The sequence below is a fragment of the Sciurus carolinensis genome, chromosome 11, assembly GCF_902686445.1.
Source record: "Sciurus carolinensis chromosome 11, mSciCar1.2, whole genome shotgun sequence".
NCBI classification, from domain to species: Eukaryota; Metazoa; Chordata; class Mammalia; order Rodentia; family Sciuridae; genus Sciurus; species Sciurus carolinensis.
The window spans coordinates 773,581-791,564 of record NC_062223.1 but is presented as its reverse complement, the minus strand read 5'-3'; the positions used below and the strand labels follow the sequence as shown (position 1 = coordinate 791,564).

Here is a 17,984-nt window from a genome sequence, read left to right as displayed (position 1 = left end):
ACGCAGCTCCTGCCCCAGGACACACAGCTCCTGCCCCAGGACACACAGCTCCTGCCCCAGGACACGCAGCTCCTGCCCCAGGACACACACCAGCTATGAGCCCTGCCCCAGGACACGCAGCTCCTGCCCCAGGACACACAGCTCCTGCCCCAGGACACACACCAGCTATGAGCCCTGCCCCAGGACACACAGCTCCTGCCCCAGGACACACAGCTCCTGCCCCAGGACACGCAGCTCCTGCCCCAGGACACACACCAGCTATGAGCCCTGCCCCAGGACACACAGCTCCTGCCCCAGGACACACAGCTCCTGCCCTAGGACACACAGCTCCTGCCCCAGGACACACACCAGCTATGAGCCCTGCCCCAGGACACGCAGCTCCTGCCCCAGGACACGCAGCTCCTGCCCCAGGACACACACCAGCTATGAGCCCTGCCCCAGGACACATAGCTCCTGCCCCGGGACACGCAGCTCCTGCCCCAAGACACACAGCCTGTGAGCCCTGCCCCAGGACACACAGCTCCTGCCCCAGGACACGCAGCTCCTGCCCCAAGACACACAGCTCCTGCCCCAGGACATGTACCTCCTGCCCCAACACACACAGCCTGTGAGCCCTGCCCCAGGACACGCAGCTCCTGTCCCAAGACACACAGCCTGTGAGCCCTGCCCCAGGACATGCAGCTTCTGTCCCAAGACAGGCAGCTCCCTCTGCCACAGCAACTTGGAGCCTGGCCCTACTGGGTGCTCTCCAATCCAGAACCAGTACTCTCTGAAGGAGAAGCCTGCTTTCAGCCCAAGAGGCAGCCTGTGCTGACCTGCACTCCAAACCACCTTCCCAAAGGAACGAGAGCTAGCATGCGGGATGAACACAAGAACTGCAACAAGTCTGACACCACGGAACCTGAAAAGTTACCTGCCCGCTGCTAAGGTGGGGGGAATTGTGGGTCAGACATCTCAAATACAAGGGATTAAGGAATTTTTCTTGACTCCAAGATGATAAGCCAACAATGTTGTGAAATTGCTGACACAAAATAATAAATAGGAGGAACAAAATAAATAAAACACAAAATAATAAATAGGGAGAAAGCTCACAAGACTTCTACAGTCTTCAAACTGGGGACAAAGAGCCACTGCCTGAAGGTTTTCTAATCTGCACCCAGGACATGTACAGGGTGAGAGAAGGGCCTTCACATGTCCACAGATCTGAAAACAGCAGGCCTGGCACAGTGGTGCAGCCTGGGAGCCCAGGAACTCAGGAGGCTAAGGCAGGAGGAGCGCCAGTTCCAGTTCAGCCTGGGGAAGTCAGAAAGAGTGATTTCAAAAACTACGAAGGGGGCTGGGGAGATAGCTCAGTCAGTAGAGTGCTTGCCTTGTAAGCACAAGGCCCTGGGTTTGATCCCCAGCACCCAAAAAAAAAAAAAAAAAAAAAAAACCACAAAGGGCTGGAGATGGGGACGTGGCAGTGGTAAAGCTACCCTGGGTTCAATTCCCAGTGCCAATAAATAAGTATGTATGTATAATAAACAGAAGCAAGCAGATGACCCTAAGGTGGAAGTAAGAGTAAGTGCTGGGAAGAACAGTCTGACATCCGCATTTCGAAAATGGGGGAAGACAGAGCAAAGATGCCAGCCAAGGCACACTGCGGGGAGAGTCAGGAGGCCCCAGAGAGCTGCAGCCTGCAGGAAGAACACACGCCTCTGGGCCTGGCCAGGCAGGGCAGGGCAGGCAGCCACCAACACAAGGTTGAATGGGTCATTCACAAAAAAGGGGCATTTTATCTACAAGGCTGACCAGGAACGGCGACGGGAGAACAGCAGGTTAGAGAGCAGGATGCAGGGGAGAGGAGTGGCCAGAGTGTGCACTGAACACCCAGCAGCACCAGACCTGTGGCTCCACTGCCTGCTGGGGACACTGACCTGCTCACCTCCCGGCAGCCACAGCACTGTCAGTGGAGCCAGGGGACTGAGCGAACCCACCACAAAAAGCGGCCCGCCTTTCTCCCAAGCAGCAGCGGAGTGTCAAGCCGCCCACTGCCCAGTCGACTGCCCATGTTCTGTGCGGGAACCTGGCTACCTGGCAAAGTTGTCTTCAGAGCCGGGAGCAAGAGGTGCCACCGAGGAAGCCGAGTCTGAGAACACATCCACCAGCAGCCCACCAGAGGAGGGGGGTGGTGGCGCCGCGGGGGCAGGAGGAGCAGCCCCCAGCCCCAGCAGGTCCGCAGATGGGGAAGGCGTGGACTGGAAAAGAAGGAGGGGGAGCGTCAGCACCAGAGCTGGGCACCGCAGTCCGCACACGCGGACTTCCCAGCCCCACCCGCCCCACCCGCCGGATGCCCTTTCTGAGCAGGCCCGTGGGGCAGGACCAGGCAGCGACAAGAGGGCCACACTCCACACAGCAAAGGCGTGGGCAGTATCTCCCCATCAGCACCACTGAAAAATGTTCTGAAAACATTTCTGCCATCAGAGAGCAAGTTCTACAAAGCAAAATGGAATCAGCAAGTCACCTGCTAGAACGGATTCCTGGTGCATCTGTTAAGTTACTCTGTTGAGGGGAAAGGCAGATTAAAAAGTTCATGGGCAGCAGGAGGCGGAGGCACTGCAGGTTTGAGGCCAGCCTGGGCAACTTGGTGACCCACTGACTTGAAATGAAAGGGGTGGGATGTGGCGCAGTAACAGAGCTCCCTGCGCTCAGACCTCAATACCACACACAGCACAGTCTGCAGACCGGCACTCGACAAAAGTGATGGCTTCCATCCTGAGAAACTGCTATGTCACCCAGTGTGACAAGGGCCACAGAAGGGACCCTACATCACAGGGTTGATGAGGCCACAGAAGGGACCCCTATATCACCTGGTTTTTGATGAGGGCCACAGAAGTGACTGCCAACTCAGGGGTGATGAGGCTACAGAGTGACCGCCAATGTCACCTGGTGTCCGCGACATCACAGGAGGCACAGCTCCACACACCCACGCCTGCTGTTCACGACACGCAGCTGGCTCCCTTCAGCCTTAACCCTGCATGGGCCTGGGCCCAGCCGCAGCATGAAGCTGACCACGTGCCTCGGCGCCTCCAGCAGAGCTCTTACAAGCCACTCCAGGCCTGGGATCCCACTGTCACCTGACGTAGATGCTACCAACTCCATGAACCAAGGCCAGAGATGTGGGTGCCTGAACAAAGACACCCCCCCCCCAGGGGCTGGTCCATGTCCTGCTGCACAGCCACAAAGAGTGACCCTTGTGACGGGTTGAGACTAGGTCCTGAGACCATCCGACCCACTCACTCAGCCTGCAATGGTTTTCCAGACAAGTCAAAAGGCGGCCACTCCCCGCGTGGAAGGCCCTGCACATGGGGCCAGGCCTGCAGGCCTGCTATCCTGTCTCCAGCAGAGCCCTGCCAGGCACAGATGCCTTCGCGGCCCCTTCACACTACTCTGGGCGCTACCTGTGTTGAGCTGTGTGCACCGTGCACAGATGCGACTCCAAGATGAACGCAGCGGAGAGCACCAGCTGCCCGCCTGAGGCACGTGGGTGAGGCCTGGGGCAGGCCAGGCAAGCCCACTGGTCTGCCACTGCAGGATGCAAGCACATCACAGGCCACTGAGAGCAGGAACCCAGACCTGGTCACACACGCCCCCAGGGGAGGGAGGCTGGCAAGTCCAGTGGACCCACTGCAGGTGGCTCTGCCCTCCATGCCTGAGGCAGCCACTCCACTGGGTCTGCATCTTCAGGAGGCTGTGCACCGGAGGGCTGTGGGTTACAGACAGGCACCCCATGGTGAGCTCCTGCGGCTCTGCCGTCCACTCACGGCTCCCCACCACTGGCTCCTGAAAGGTGGGTCAAGGAAGTCTGTGGTTTCCAAATGCTTTTTAAGACTGGGAAACCCCCTCTGTCCTATTAAACAATCATCCCAAGAGTTACAAGAACAGTAAAAGCAAGGCTGCTGTACGCTGTATCAGGAGGACCCAGCAGGCCACACCCACACTCCTACCTTCCCCACCTGCTGGCCCCTTGGGCCTTGCGGAGACCCTTCCAGAGTGCTGCCAGCATCCTGCCAACTGTCACACCTCTTCCCTCAACAGCCATCGGAGCAGGAAATGAAGCAAAGAGCACTGCACAGACCCCAGCCACCACAGCCTCTGGGGACATCTGGCCACCAGGGTGGTTGACCACCGCCAGGCAAACCCGCCACCGCAGGCACATGGGCAGGAGTGTCCCAGGGGCCTCCACAAGTTCACAGGTAAGATGTTTGCAGAGGTGTTCTGGTACGTCACCACAACCTTAAGTAAAAGACACTCGGCCCACACTGCCCCAAATGAAAAGAGCCACAGGAAGCCCAGGCCTCCAGCTGCAAGCCTGCCCACGCCCCACTCCTCCTCCTCAACGCCCAGGAGGAGGGCTGTCGCTGCGGATCATGGAGCTCGGGGCACAGGCTGCAGGTCTCACCACACCCACCCCACTGCACCCCACTCTCAGCCACTCACCTGCTGGGTGCCTCTAAAGTCAGGAAGGGGTGTGCAGCCCAGCCAGGAAACTGACTCACTCAACCCTGAGGAGGCCCCGAGGGCAGGCCTTAGCACAGGCCAAGCCTCAGGGAGCCCACACCCACCTTCCGAGCACAGTTTCGGCTGCACCCACGACTCCAACCCGCCGAGCCACGCTGTCCAGCCCTCAGCCTGGGTCCCAGGCCCACCTCCCAATCCACCCAGGCCTGGCTGGGCAGGTCACGCCTCACTTCTCGGGGTCAATGCAAAAGGGAAAAACCAAGAAAATCCAAACAGACCAATGACAGCCTCACAGTGTCCAACAAGGCCCTTCTGAGCCTGCGGAAGTGCCTACTTCAGAGCTGCAGAGCCTCGCACAGCACGCAAGCAGAACACTGCGGCTCTCCTCAGAGGCTCTGGGGGACCTGCTCGCCAGACACCAGCACCCACATCCTCCTCCAGACATGGCCTCGCCTTGCTGGGGCTGAAGCCTCTGCTCTGCAGGACACTGGTGCTGCCCTTCTGCCCTGGTCTGGGCCCCATGGGGTGCCTGCGCTGGTGCTGTGTGAATAGCCTGTCTCATCCATCACTCACAAGGAAGAGATCTGCTCTGCTTCAGCTCACTACAGAGCACCTCCAAGAGCAAGGTGAGGCGGTGGAGCAGCTGAGCCTGAGAGGAGCACGCAGGCGGGCCTCCATGGGAGAGGAGGGACCAAGTTCCCAAGGCACCTGGAGAGATGCAGGGGCCAGCCTGCCGCCAAGAAGCCAGCCTCACAGACACCCGCAGCAGGCCGATGCTGGCCCGCTGGGTGAGCCACCCGAGTGCCTGGGTGAAGTAGCACGAGACCCCAGGCCTGAGTCGCCACTGGGCTCTCAGTTCCGGCAAGTAAAAAACTCTCCCTGACAGGCATGCTCTGCGGATCCTGATCTCAGGTTGTGGGGCCCTAGGAGGGTAGGACACAGCAGCAAGGACCCACCGCGGCGCTGGTGCTGGCTGGGGCGGGCTCGGGGCCCCCATTCACATCAGCACTCCGCTCCCGCTTGATCTCCTCCAGGTCAGTCACCGTGCTTGGGCCCTTCTTCTTCTTGAGCTTGGCCAGGATGGAGGACTCACGCTCCGGGAAGGGCGGCATCTCCTCCAGGACAGTCGCCTGGTTGGAAAGAACACTGGGTCAGCTTGGCCCTGGTCTGGGATGCCAGCCACAGGCCTCAGGACGCTCCATACCAGGATGTCGGTGCTGGCGACTGTGCTGAGCCGCAGGTACTCCACAGCCCGCTGCTGAAGCTCCACGTCCGCATTCTTCAGCTGGCTATCACTGCGTAGCACGTCCTGGATAGTGGTCTTCACCTCCGGAAAGAGGTTCACGAACTTGATGTAGGTGGACAGCAGCAGTGCCCGGGTGGGGACACTGCACAGGTGGAACTTGGAGTGCAGCAGATCGAACTGGATCAGAGGGCTGGGCAGGGCAAGGTGGGCCGTCAGCTCGCCAGCTCAGGGGCAAGCGCACAGCCGGGCACCCATGCTGGGGTGAGGGCCCTGCCAAGGCAGAAGTCCCTCGGGAGGCTGCGGTTCCTATGCCAAATCTGTCCACATGTCCCCGAGGACGCCAGTCGCAGGACCACACTTCTTTACTTTTGATAGAGGCCTGCGACTTGAATGGCGTGGAGGGCGAAGGACCGAGGTGAGGACAAGCCCTGCCTTCAGGAGGACAGGAAGCAGAGCAGCCCAGCCAGAGCACATGCCCACCGGCACCTGAGGCGTCTTACCTGGACCGAGGGTCCCCAGCAATCAAGTTTCCAAACTCCCCCAGGATGTAGCCGCCCACTTTGACCAGGTTCTCATGGCACGCTGGGGCCTGCAGAGCCTGTGAGACCGTGAACATGCTAAGGCAGGTGCAGAAGCTGCAAGCCTCAGCAGGAGAGGCTCCAGGAGACAGTGAGCCAGGAGCCAGGGGAGCGCAGGGAGCAGCAGACGGGAGCAGAAGGGCGAGGAGCAACACCCGCCGGGCACCTGTGTCCCTGTCCACGTGGGCATGGGCGCCGCTGCCCCGCTTGCCACCCTGCCCAGCACAGCGACCCGGGCCGCACCTCAAACACGGTCTTGGCGGCGTAACCCTGCACGTCGTCCCGGTTGATGACGATCTGAATGACACGGTACCACACCTCCTCGCTCACGTAGTCCCCTGCGATGCGGATCAAGTTGAGGATGGTGTCCACGTACCAGGTGTAGTCCACTGCATACTTCTCAGCCAGAATGGCCACCTTCAGCACCTGTTGGGGGGAGCCTGGTCAGGCAGGTGCCACTGAGGCCACAGCAAGGATAAGCCGTCACCCAGATCTGTGGAGGACCTGGAAGGTGGGGTGTGCAGAAAGCCCTCCCTAGTTCTCAGACGAGACAGTGAGCCCAGGGTGCGGAGCCGCTACTCAGGTGAGGAAAGCCATCAACCTTCAGGGACAGGCAGAGGCCACTGAGCCAGACACACAACAGGACACTGTGGCCACCTGCCTAGTACCACCTGCGGACGTCCCAATGGAAGGAGCACTGCACACCATCCTGGGGCCATGGCTCTCCCTCCTGTCGGCATTCCCACCACCTCCAGGCCTCTTCTTGCCGGCCTATCCTCTCTCCACAGGAGGGCTGCCCATTCACCACCCAACCTAAGTCTGCAGGTTCACAGCATCGGGGCAGCCACCCAGTGGCAATGTCATCCCACAGTGGACCCTCTTCTTACACCCGAAGGATGCCAGCTGCCAACTCTGAACCAGCCATCGTGGCAACCAGGTCCCTCAGGCCCCCACCATCCCCAGCCTGGAGGTAAAACACCCATCCATCTGCTCTGCACACCCCACCCCCACAAACAGACTCCACAATAAATCCAAAGCATCACTCCAAAGCCCAAGGCCTTCAAGCCTGGCCCTTGCCCTCAGCCGTAGGCTGGGGCCCCTCACTGCCTCCCACAGGATGCCTTCCTGAGTCCACCAGGCCTGCCTCCAGCACCCAGAGCACACGCAGACCACCACCCTGAGTGCACAGGAGGGCAAACAGCCTGTGGGCAGGGAATGGCTGCACCGCAAGCACTCCAAGCAGCCAACGGGCAACGCAGGTAGCAGGCAGGTGAGCCCTGGTCCTGGGACTGAGACACGTGACACAGGTCAACAGCATGATGGCTCTAAACCCTTAAGAAAGGACGCACAGCGTGTACGTGATGTGCCCATGGACACAGCTCCACCGTCTGCCAAAACACCCAGAGCGGCGTTAAGGAGGGCCTCTCCAAGGACCAGCCCTCCACCCAGGTCAGAAACAAGCACTGGCTGAATCGGCAGGCCGCCTGCCCAAACACACCACGCACGGGCCCAGAGGACCCTGGACTGCGGGCTCCAAGGCTGGGAGGCAGAATACACCTTCCTACTACAAGCCGATCACCAGGGTGCTCCACTACTGTGATGGAGAGCCGAGCAGCACCCTGTCTGCACTCAGGTAGGAGGAGCCAGTGCCAGCCCTGGGCTAGGAGCACGGGCAGCTGCGGATCTCCTCTGCGGCCATGTGGCTCCGGGGTCCCCTCCCTCAGACCTGGTCACGTGACACGAGCAGGGGCCTGCTAGGCGGCAGAGCCTGTCGGGTGCATGCCCACTGTGTGGTGACTGACAAGAGTCACGGGAGGCCATGGCTCCATGCAGGGAGCCACCACTCAGGCTCACGTCCAGCTGGAGGACGAGGGGTCCCAGGAAAACATGCCCCACAGATACGTGTCAATTACAGCTCCATGTCAGCACCACTGAGCAACCTGCCCACAGGCCCTGAAACACTAGCCGTGATGCAGACCACTGAGGCCCCTCCGACCCTGCCAAACTGGCACCACACTGAAAGACAGAGGTCCTGGGAAAGTCTGCTGCTGGGGAGATGTGAGGCAGCTCCATGCTGACTGCAAGGCCAGCACCAAGGGGTCCTCTGTCCAGCATCCTACAGACCCCCAACCAAGTGTGCTGGACAGTCACAAGCCACCCGGGAACAGTCCAGCAGCAGGCAGACCCAGCTACGGACTCACAATCTCCTCTCTGATAGAGTAGTCGGCTGTCTCCAGGTAGCTCAGCATCTCAGCCACAATCTGCTGGGCATTACTGCGGTCACACATGGCGTAGAGCAGGTCCACAGCTCGCTGTCGCACACTCACGTCCCGCTCTGTCTGTAGGGGAGCGCAAGGAATCAAGTGGCTACCCACACAAACCACAGGCTGGTGGGCAGTCACTGTCCCCTGAAGTGTGTGGTCCAGGGTCTCAGCATCTACATGCTGTGGGAGCCACCCAGGGCTCCCCAGGATCCTGCCCCAACTGGGCCCCTAGGGCTCTGGTCCCATCACCATGCTGCACCCACTCCTCACTCACTGTCTGTGGCTGGGAGCCCAACTGACTGGGGTCACATAGACCCCTCACTCACTCACCACCCACAACATGGGCCAAATGGTCCAGTCAGTCCAGCATCTAGCTCCCTCCCGCTCACCATGCCCACTTTGCTGGCTAGCGTCTCTGTACCCAGTGGTTGGGTCATGGAGGCCTCTCCACTGAGTGGTCAGAGACTGGCACCCTCTGCATCACCTGGGAGCATCACCCAGGAGCTCGCCCCGAGGCAGGCTCTTGACTCTGCCCCAGAAGGAACCAGAACAGGTGTGTGAGGAGGTAAGCTGGATGCCAAGGCAGGACGAGAGGCGCCTCGGCAAGGGCCAGAGCAAGGTAAGGCGAGGGTGGTTCCCTGCGGATGACGGGAACGACCAGACAGACACCCAGGACCAGCGCTCGGCCTCCAACTGGTGCCCAAAGCAAAGCCCAGCGAGCCCCAGGACACCAGGACATGCAAACCTGTGGTCCACAGCACGAGACTCGGTCAGGACATGCACTGTGACCTCCAGCTGTGGCCTCTTGCTGCTCCATGCCAACAGGCAGGCGTGGGCATGAGCAGGCCTGCCAGGTTGGTCCTGCAGACTCAGACAGATAGCAGCACATGCCTGGCACATGCTAGGTGCCTCCAGTGCTAAAATTTTACTTCTTAAAAAAAATCTGAGGGGCTGGGGTTGTGGCTTAGTGGGAGAGCGCTTGCCTAGCATGGCACTGGGTTCGATTCTCAGCACCGCATATATAAATGAATAAAATAAAGGTCCTTCAACAACTAAAAAAATATTTAAAAAACAAATCTGAAATCCTTGAGAAAGTGAATTTTCCTCAAGAAAGTGTGAGTTTTCTTAGAGAGAATAAAATATTTCATCTTTCAGCCAGGTGTGAAAGTGCATGGCTTGGGAGGCAGAGGAAGGAGAATGGCAAGTTCAAAGGCAGCCCAAGCAATGTAAGGAGGCCTTAAGCAATTTAGTGAGACCATGTCTCAAAAATAAAGAATATTAAATAAAGGGCAAGAATGTGGCTCAGTGGTTAAGCGCCCCTGGGTTCAATCCCTGGTGCCAAGAAAAAAAAAATTCACCTTTCTACCAAAAAAGAACTGCTTCTATCCACCAAACCATTAGCTGGGACTCGGCGAGCAGGACATCACAGGAGAGTTGTCCCATGAGAAGTCAGGACTGCTGTGGTGACACGCATGCAGCCCAGGGTTCCACCTGGCTGGCCAGTGTGGCCTCTAGACACGGCGGGACCCCATGGCAGGTCCCCAAGACAACTCGCCCAGCAGCTGTGCCCAGCCTGTGTAATGGATGACAGGAGCCAGGGAAGCACTTCTGGACCCAAACCCAACTGCCAAGGGGACTCAGCAGAGTCACAGCTCCGCACGCTGCTGACCTTGAGGGCATTGATGACGGTCTCAATGTGGGTCTTGACAGCCTCGTGGGAGAACTCGGAGCTGGCCAACGTGCACATGCTCTCCAGGGCCAGGTACCGCAGGTTCGTCTCCCGGTGCTGCAGGAACTGGCCCAGCTGGTTGCAGGCGCGCACGAGCAGGTTTGGCTCACTGCACGGGTGGGAGGGGAGAGGCTCCCTCAGCTCTCGTCAGGCCAGCAGGAGAGCCTTGGGCCCTGCTGTGCGCCGGACAAAGGCATTGCACGCTCCCAAGCAAGAACTCCAGGGCCTGAGAGGCAGGACCCAACCTGGCTCTCACATAGGTGTCACGGCCTGTAGCTCCTGTTCCCACTGGAACCTTCCCAAGCTCTGCAGAATCCCACCCACTCTGGAGTCCAGAAGTCAAGGTGCTGCTGGAATCTGGTCCTGACCAGAAAAGTGACCTCAGTCAGCAGCCAGTCTGGCGCCCAGCTGCATAGGCAGCAAAAGCCAGGGCAGGCAGCGAGTGAGGAGGCACAAGACAGACATGAACGTCTCCACGTAGTCCCTACTGCCTCTGTGTGACTCCGATTCTCTTTAAGCACATTCAGTGAGGACCAAGAGGCATGCTCCCATTAGAAACCTCACTTCAGCGTTCCTTGCCTTGCTGAAGGGGGACTGCTCTGACATCAGGAGCAATGGCTAAGGGCAGCTGCTGTCTGCCCACAGGCCTGCGGGCCACACCCCCTCACTGGAACCCAAGTACAGTGCTGCAGGCCCACTGGGAAGCACGGCAGCTGCCACAGCCCTTTGTGCTGTGTCCACAGGCAGAGTCGTCCCCACCACTGCCCTAGGAGACCTGGGCCAGCACAGTACAGCCAACAGGACATGCAATCCCGACTCTCTACTGCATCTCCATGGGAGAAGTCAGTCAGGACGGGCAAGCTCAGAAGGGCAGGAGGTAGTTTTGGGGATGGCCACAGTTAGCAAAGCATCTGGTGGAGAATCTGGGAGCAGAGAGGGCACGCCAGGAGGGAGAAGGGCAGGTCCAGGGGAGCAGAGAGGGCACGTCAGGAGGGAGAAGGGCAGGTCCAGGGGAGCAGAGAGGGCACGCCAGGAGGGAGAAGGGCAGGTCCAGGGGAGCAACGCTGGGAGCCACAGCAGCGTCTGCAGCAGGCCAGGCGCTCACCTGTCATGGTGGATAATCAGGCTGATGGCCTCGAACAGCACAGCATTCTTGGCATTGGAGTGCTGCACTTTCTTCGACTTAGGTGGCTCCTGGGCTTTGTTCAAAATGGTCTCCAGGCACTCGGTCAGGCGGCCTCGCACTGCAGGGTCTTCTGGGCAACGAAGAAGGACTGGTCAGGCTCCCCGGCCTCAGGCTCACACCTGCTGAGAGGCCCCCAATCCACAGAGGATCTGTGGGACTTGAAAGAGCCAATCCTAACTGTGCAGCAGCCAGGAGCACTCAAAAAACCATGTGAGAAAGCCGTCAGCCTCCTGTTACAGTGGCAGATATGCCAGAAATGAAGGGGCCTGCGCCTCAATGCAGGACGCATGCAGAGCACTTTTACTGAGATACAGATTATCTTAGTGGGGAGGAAATAAAATCCAAAGACCCGGACAAAACATGATGGAAAAAAATCGCAAGAAAAAGGGACAGAAAGGCCTTTCCTCCACCTGCTCTCACCTACAGGAACAGAGGAAGTGCTTGCTGCAACAGCAACACAGACAGAAAGCTTCAGACTTCCTCTTGAAACAAAAGAGAAAGAACACAAAAATTCTGGAACTCCTGGGACATGGCTACTAACGCCAGCAAGGAGGCCAGCGTGTAACCCAGTGGCACAGCACTGGAGTGGATGGCTGCGCCCTGGTTCATCTCTAGCACCGTAGAAAGACTTGTCTCAAAAAACTGCACAGATCTGAAACTACATAAAAGCACAGAGGAATCCAAGTCTTAACAACCACGGCCTCTCCCAGAGCAAGACACAGCAGCATTGGCAGAGGAAGTAACCAATGAGAACCAGAACTCTTGCAAGGAATGTCCCACATAGCAAAAGGCTCAAATCTAGCAAAAGAATTTAACCCTCCCCATGTAGGTCTAGGTGGGCCGACTTCCCCTGCCCCGCTGGCCATCACCTGGGGGTGGGTAGCACTGCAGCAGCCTTAGGAGCTTGACTGACAGCCAGGGTGCTGGGACAAAGTAGTAGGTATAATCCTGAAGATCTGTTGAGGCCGACGTCACAATCTGTAAGACAGAACAGGGTGAGAGGCGTTGACAGCAGGAGACCTAGATGGCATCCAAGAAGCCATGCTGGCTGGAGGCCAAGTCCGCCCGCAGGTCAGCTCTGCAGTTGCACACAGGGTTTCTTTCACATCTTCCGCATCAGGCACTCTGAGGGCCTGTCTACTGACAGTCCTGTCCATGTCATGAAGCCCACCGTGCTCTGCAGCACAGAACGGTCACAGCAGCTGCCAGTCGACAGCCAAGCAGCAACCCTCTCTTGCACCCTACTCGGTGACACCTGAATGTGACAGTAGTCTTTCCTCAAGGGATGGGGAATGAATGACACACCAGAGCAGGAGCTTGGGCCCCTCGGAAGGGAAGGGACTCCTCGAGAAGCCAGCATTCTGTCCCCGCCTCAGGCCCTAGAGCCCGAGGCATGGACCTCTGCAATGAGCTTGCTGAGCCAGGAACCAGCCTCGACTGGAGAGGGTGCCTGGGCTGCTCTCTGGAATGCTGCACTACCACAGGTGCTCCTGCGAGCCATCACGGTGGGAGGCAAGCTGTGAGGGCTGCTCCTGCCGGGTGTCCACTGCTCAGGGATCTTGGCTTTTCGGTGGTTGTGGGCACCACTGACCATGGTCCTGGAGGTTGGCAGCCCTCAACTAACACCTCCTGAGGTTCTGCAGCTCACCTTCAGGCCTGGTGGCTGCTCCTCCTGCACCTCTGACTCCCCCATGCTGACCCGGCTGCCTTAGGGGTGCAGGGAAGGCCGGGATGGGCCACAGAAGTCGCTGGTGGTGGCAGATGGAGGGGTGCTTTCCTGGAACATGATCCCCAGTGTCAGCAGGCCTCCCCACCTGTGCCAGGGCCAGCCTGTGGTCCCCCAGTCCCCACCCTCCTCAGTCTTCCAGCCCTGCAGGAGGCAGCTGGTGGTTACTCTTGTGCTTCTGGCTGTTCAAGGCCTCTCGGTTTCCTCCTGTGCGTAGCCCACACACACCTTTACCTCCATTTGCTTGGTGTCCCCAGAGCCCTGCTCAGGCTCTGGATGTGACTTCAACGCCTCACTCTTGTGGCTGGTGCTGATTCATCCCTCTTTCACTGTTTGCTCGAGAGAACAGTGTTTAGTTGGGTCCAGCACAATGATCTCCACAGGACACCCTCAGTCTGTGAACATGTAGAAAGGGATCTAGCACTTCCCCTGAGGACACATTCCTGTAGTTCCTTGAGGTCACGTCCAAGGAGGAGGGAGCTGCTGACGAGGTATACAGGATGACACCAGGCTCCAGATGTCCACCTCTGGCCCATCACACCTCTTACCCTAGAACAGCTCCAGGGCAGCAAATGGGGGGCTCCCGCAAAATGTGTCCAGCTTCGAGCCCAGAGTGAACTCATTGCTAATGCCCAAGTCTGTGATCTGGACATCAACTTCAGTGTCCAGCAGCAAGTCCCCAGCCCTCGGGTCCCTGAGCACAAAGCCTTTCTGGAGTCAAGAGTGGGCACAGTACAAACTGGCACCTGCGCTCTTGCCCCGGTGGCTACGTCACACAAGTGGTCACACTCCTCCAGCACTCGCCAGTTCCATCACCAAGTATTTGTCTCCTCAGTCTCCATCAGCTTCAAGAGCTTCACATGCTGCGGGCTTCTTGCAACAGGCTCAGCAAGCTGCTGGGGTTCAGTTGGGTCCACCTTGATGGCAACCTCCTGCCAGGCCAGCTTGACTTTGGCAAAGCTGCCCCTCCTGATGGTCTGAAGCAGGCAGTAGTTGTCCATGGAGGGCTGCTCCTCAGGACTGGAGGAAACGAGTTCTAGCAGCAGGCACCCAGGGAGCAGCTGGACCAGGATGGTTCTTGGACTAAAGACTGCCCCTGCCCCAGTGCCACTCTAAAGCCAAGAAGCAGATACAGGGGGCAAGAGGCCTGGAAACAGACTGCTCCAGGGCCAGTGCCCGTCACAAAGACGTCTCCTCTGGGGCCCAGAGGGCAGAGGCAGCTAGGTGGGGGGGCAGGATTCAAAGACCCCCTCTTTCCCTCTTCCCTGCCAGTCTAGGGACATGAGCCCCAAAGCTGGACACCATGGATGCCTGAGTCCATGCTGTGGGAGAGGAAATGGTGGGGAAGGGGTGTCAAGGGTCTTAGCTGTCCACGCAGTGGGGTCCCAAGGTGCCATGGTATGGCTGGCAGGCAGGTAAGGACCAAAGGCACAGAGCCAACTGGGGCACAGAGCCAACTAGGGTCATCCATATGAAAGACTATTACACAGCCTGAAATTCAAGTTCTGAAATATTCAGCAACACAGGTGAACCTTGAGAGCAAGTGAAGTAAAAGAAATAAGTCAGTCACAAAAGCAATCCTGTGTGATTCCACTCACGAGGTCCTGGAGCTCTGAGACTCAGAGACAGAAAGCCAGACACTGAAGAAGAGGTTCAGTGGGGAGCCCACATTTAATGGGGACAATATCAGACTCACAGGATGGGAAAAGTCACAGTGCTAGGTGTGCGTTACAAAACCACTTCACACCACTGAACTGCACTTGTAAAGTTACATAAACATATGATAGACAAAAGTGAAGAAACTGGGTTGGGGTGTGGCTTGGATAGTGCACTGGCCAACCATGCATGAGGGGCTCGTTCCATCTCCAGCATCACACACACAAAAGTAAAAATTTCAAGTTACTGCCAGGCATGGCAGCGCACACCTGAAATCCCAGCAGCATGGGAGACTGAGGCAGGAGGATCATGGGTTCAAAGTCAGCCTCAGCAACTCAGCAAGGCCCCCTAACTCAGCAACTCAGCAAGATCCTGTCTCTAAATAAAATATAAAAAGGGCTGGGGATGTGGCTCAGTGGTTAAGCACTCCTGTGTTCAATCCTCAGTACTAAAAAAAAATTAAAATATAAGAAATTCAGGCTATCCTTCAAAATAGCATTTTAAATGTAAAATATAGAAATAAATCTAATAAAAGAATCTCAAAAAGATAACATGCTATGGAAATTAAAGACTATCTAAATAAATGGGGAGAGAGACTGCATTCATAAAGTCAATCCCAAATCCCAGCAGGATTACTGGGGTAGGGGACCAGGACATCAGGGCTTGCTCTGTGGGACACCAAGAGCCAGTCCAGTGAGGTCAGGAGCACAGGAGGGGAGCACTTGGACCTGAGGAAGGTGCCTGCTCTGCAGTGCTCTCTAGCCTGCGCCAAGGGTGCCACAGCATAGGAGCCACACACAGAGAGCACTGGTCACAGAGAAGCCTAGCAAATTCAACCACACTGCTGTAGAATCTGACGGCAGAAGACTCCACGAAGACCGCGAAATGCAGGTCACAGCAACTTCCAAACACAGAGGAGGGCAAGTAACGTGAAGCTGCCATTTTTTAAGACCAACCACAAATACGTGTTGGCCAGTTATAAAGTCCAATTCAATACTGCCAACAGAGTTCTCACATCCAAAACAAGGAAATGCCGTGAAACCACAAAAAAAGACAATACTATAGAAAAATGGGCAAAAGTCTTCAGCACTTCACAAGAGAAGAGATCCCAACAGCCAATCCACCTGAAAGGTACTATCCTACAGACAGTCAGGAGAACGCAGAATAAACCACAATGAGAAGCCAAAGTCCAGAGGCCAAGCCCCCAGTGCCGGGCAGGGTGTAGAACGGGTGCACAGAGGCACGCGCAGACGGCAAGGCTCTCTGGAAGCCGGCTGCACTGCCTCAGCTGAGCAGAGCCACCCAGGACCAGTGCGAGCAAGGGAGGCCCACAGAGCCTGGATGTGCAGATGAAGTAGGACTTGATGGTGGAGGCTGATGCACTGTGCCCATCACATAGAGGCCAGGCGACGCTACGCAAAGCAGGCCAGAGGACTGCGCAGCAGAGTGCACGTGCCCAGGGTGTTTGCGGGACCCTAGACCGTCCAGGACGCCACTGAGGGGGTGGCACCTGGGTGAGGGCAGGCACCCCTCTGCAAGGAGCCTCGTGTGTGACCCTTGGCCTGCACAGGGGATGGAACAGCAAGCAGGACTGGCTTTGTGTGCTGGTCCTGCTGGGACAGGATCCTTCTCAAATAATAAAAGATTTCAAAGAAACGTTAAAGGCTAACCAGCATGGTCTCCATCCTTGAATTCACAAAGCATTCTAAAAAGTAAACTAAGAGATTAACTGAGTGGAACAATGGAGACTCAAGCCCACCCGACATCTGCCCCACCACACTCACTCTGCTCAGCCTGGAGACGGCCAGGGAGACCGAGGTCTTGAACTCCTCTGGGTTCTTCTGTGCCAGTGTGGTGATGAGGCTCGTGGCCGCGGTCACCACACCCTGGAAGAAACAGCAACAGGCGCCTGGTTTCAGACAGATGCCCATCTGGGCTTAGGGTCCAGGCACATGGGGAGTGGCACTCTGCAACCCACAGCCACCCGGGCACCAGGCTGGCCCCGATGGACCCACAGCGTCTTCAAGATGGAGACAGCACACACAAGCTGTCGCCTTTACCCAGCTTCTCTCCATAACCTGGGAAACGCAGCTGGGCCCAGGCTCTGGAGTGGCCCAGAGCCCACATGGAGCAGTGCATGGAGCCTTCCTCTCTGCCACCTGTCTGCCTGTCGCCATCTGCTGGGCTGCCTGAGTGACATGGCTGCAGAGGGAGCCAGGCCCACAGACCCACTCAACCCTCACAGCCCTGCTGGGCCTCGCTCTGCCCTTGAAGAGCTGCAGCGTGGATGGAGGCCCCCCCAGGACCAGGAAACTCACCCCTGCGTTGCCTGCACACCCTGAAGACCCTCTAGGAGGCAGGGTCCTGTAACTCCATCTCTTCAAAGACTTGGACTGAGTAAAGACATTCTCTCACAAATATAAGAAAAATGGTAAAATGAATGACTCTGACTGAGCCTGAAGACACGGACAGTCAGTACAGCAGCCATCCATGTCAACCACTGCCAGAGTATCAGGTTCCTGCCTAGCTGCTCCCGCACTGGGTTGGGGAGCAGGCCCACGAGGGCCACTGCCTTCTCTCTTCCACTGTCTGATGAAAACGAGAATACTAACTCACAGCAGACCTAACTGAGCATGCTGTGCGTTTCTCAGTGGGCAAGGTGCATGCTGACAGGTTTCCCTGGTGGACCCAGAACCGCTGGGACTCAGTAGCACGCAGACCCACCGGTGTGAGCCCTTCCCCACGGGCTCCTGAGTTCGAGACTCTCCCACAGGGGGCCGCTCGGCTCACTTGCTGCCAACTCAAGGCTCGCTCTCCAGTGCAGTCTCCCCAGGGCATCAGGCCCTCCTGAGGGGACGTGTGCGCACACTTGCACCACCTCCTCCCTGCCCCCAGCCCTCCCCCAGACGGCAGCTCACTTCCTCATCCTCTCCAGCCCACCTAATTCATCACGTGACCGCAGGACCACCATGCCCAGCTCAGGGCACAGAACCATCCCCTTTCCCACCCATGCAGCTCCTGCACGCACCTGACCCTGAACTCCTGACCTCCTCTGCCAGGCCTGCCCACACCTCAGCCTGCCCCATCAGTAGGACCCTA

General features: G+C 57.8%; 1 protein-coding gene across 2 annotated transcripts in view; it reads right to left on the bottom strand.

Moving 5' to 3' along the window:
* Positions 1-17,984, bottom strand: part of Ap2a2 (adaptor related protein complex 2 subunit alpha 2) — a 66,107-nt gene that overhangs the window by 8,460 nt on the left and 39,663 nt on the right. The window contains exons 6-15 of one of the 2 annotated variants that reach the window (XM_047517049.1): positions 16,670-16,771; positions 12,373-12,481; positions 11,423-11,573; positions 10,258-10,426; positions 8,526-8,663; positions 6,568-6,750; positions 6,247-6,344; positions 5,705-5,936; positions 5,457-5,630; positions 2,074-2,237 (exon numbers count right to left, since the gene is read on the bottom strand). In XM_047517049.1, the coding sequence (XP_047373005.1) occupies positions 2,074-2,237; positions 5,457-5,630; positions 5,705-5,936; positions 6,247-6,344; positions 6,568-6,750; positions 8,526-8,663; positions 10,258-10,426; positions 11,423-11,573; positions 12,373-12,481; positions 16,670-16,771 (1,520 nt within the window). The remainder of the gene's footprint in view (positions 1-2,073; positions 2,238-5,456; positions 5,631-5,704; positions 5,937-6,246; positions 6,345-6,567; positions 6,751-8,525; positions 8,664-10,257; positions 10,427-11,422; positions 11,574-12,372; positions 12,482-16,669; positions 16,772-17,984) is intronic. The other variant, XM_047517050.1, reaches the window with a different exon arrangement.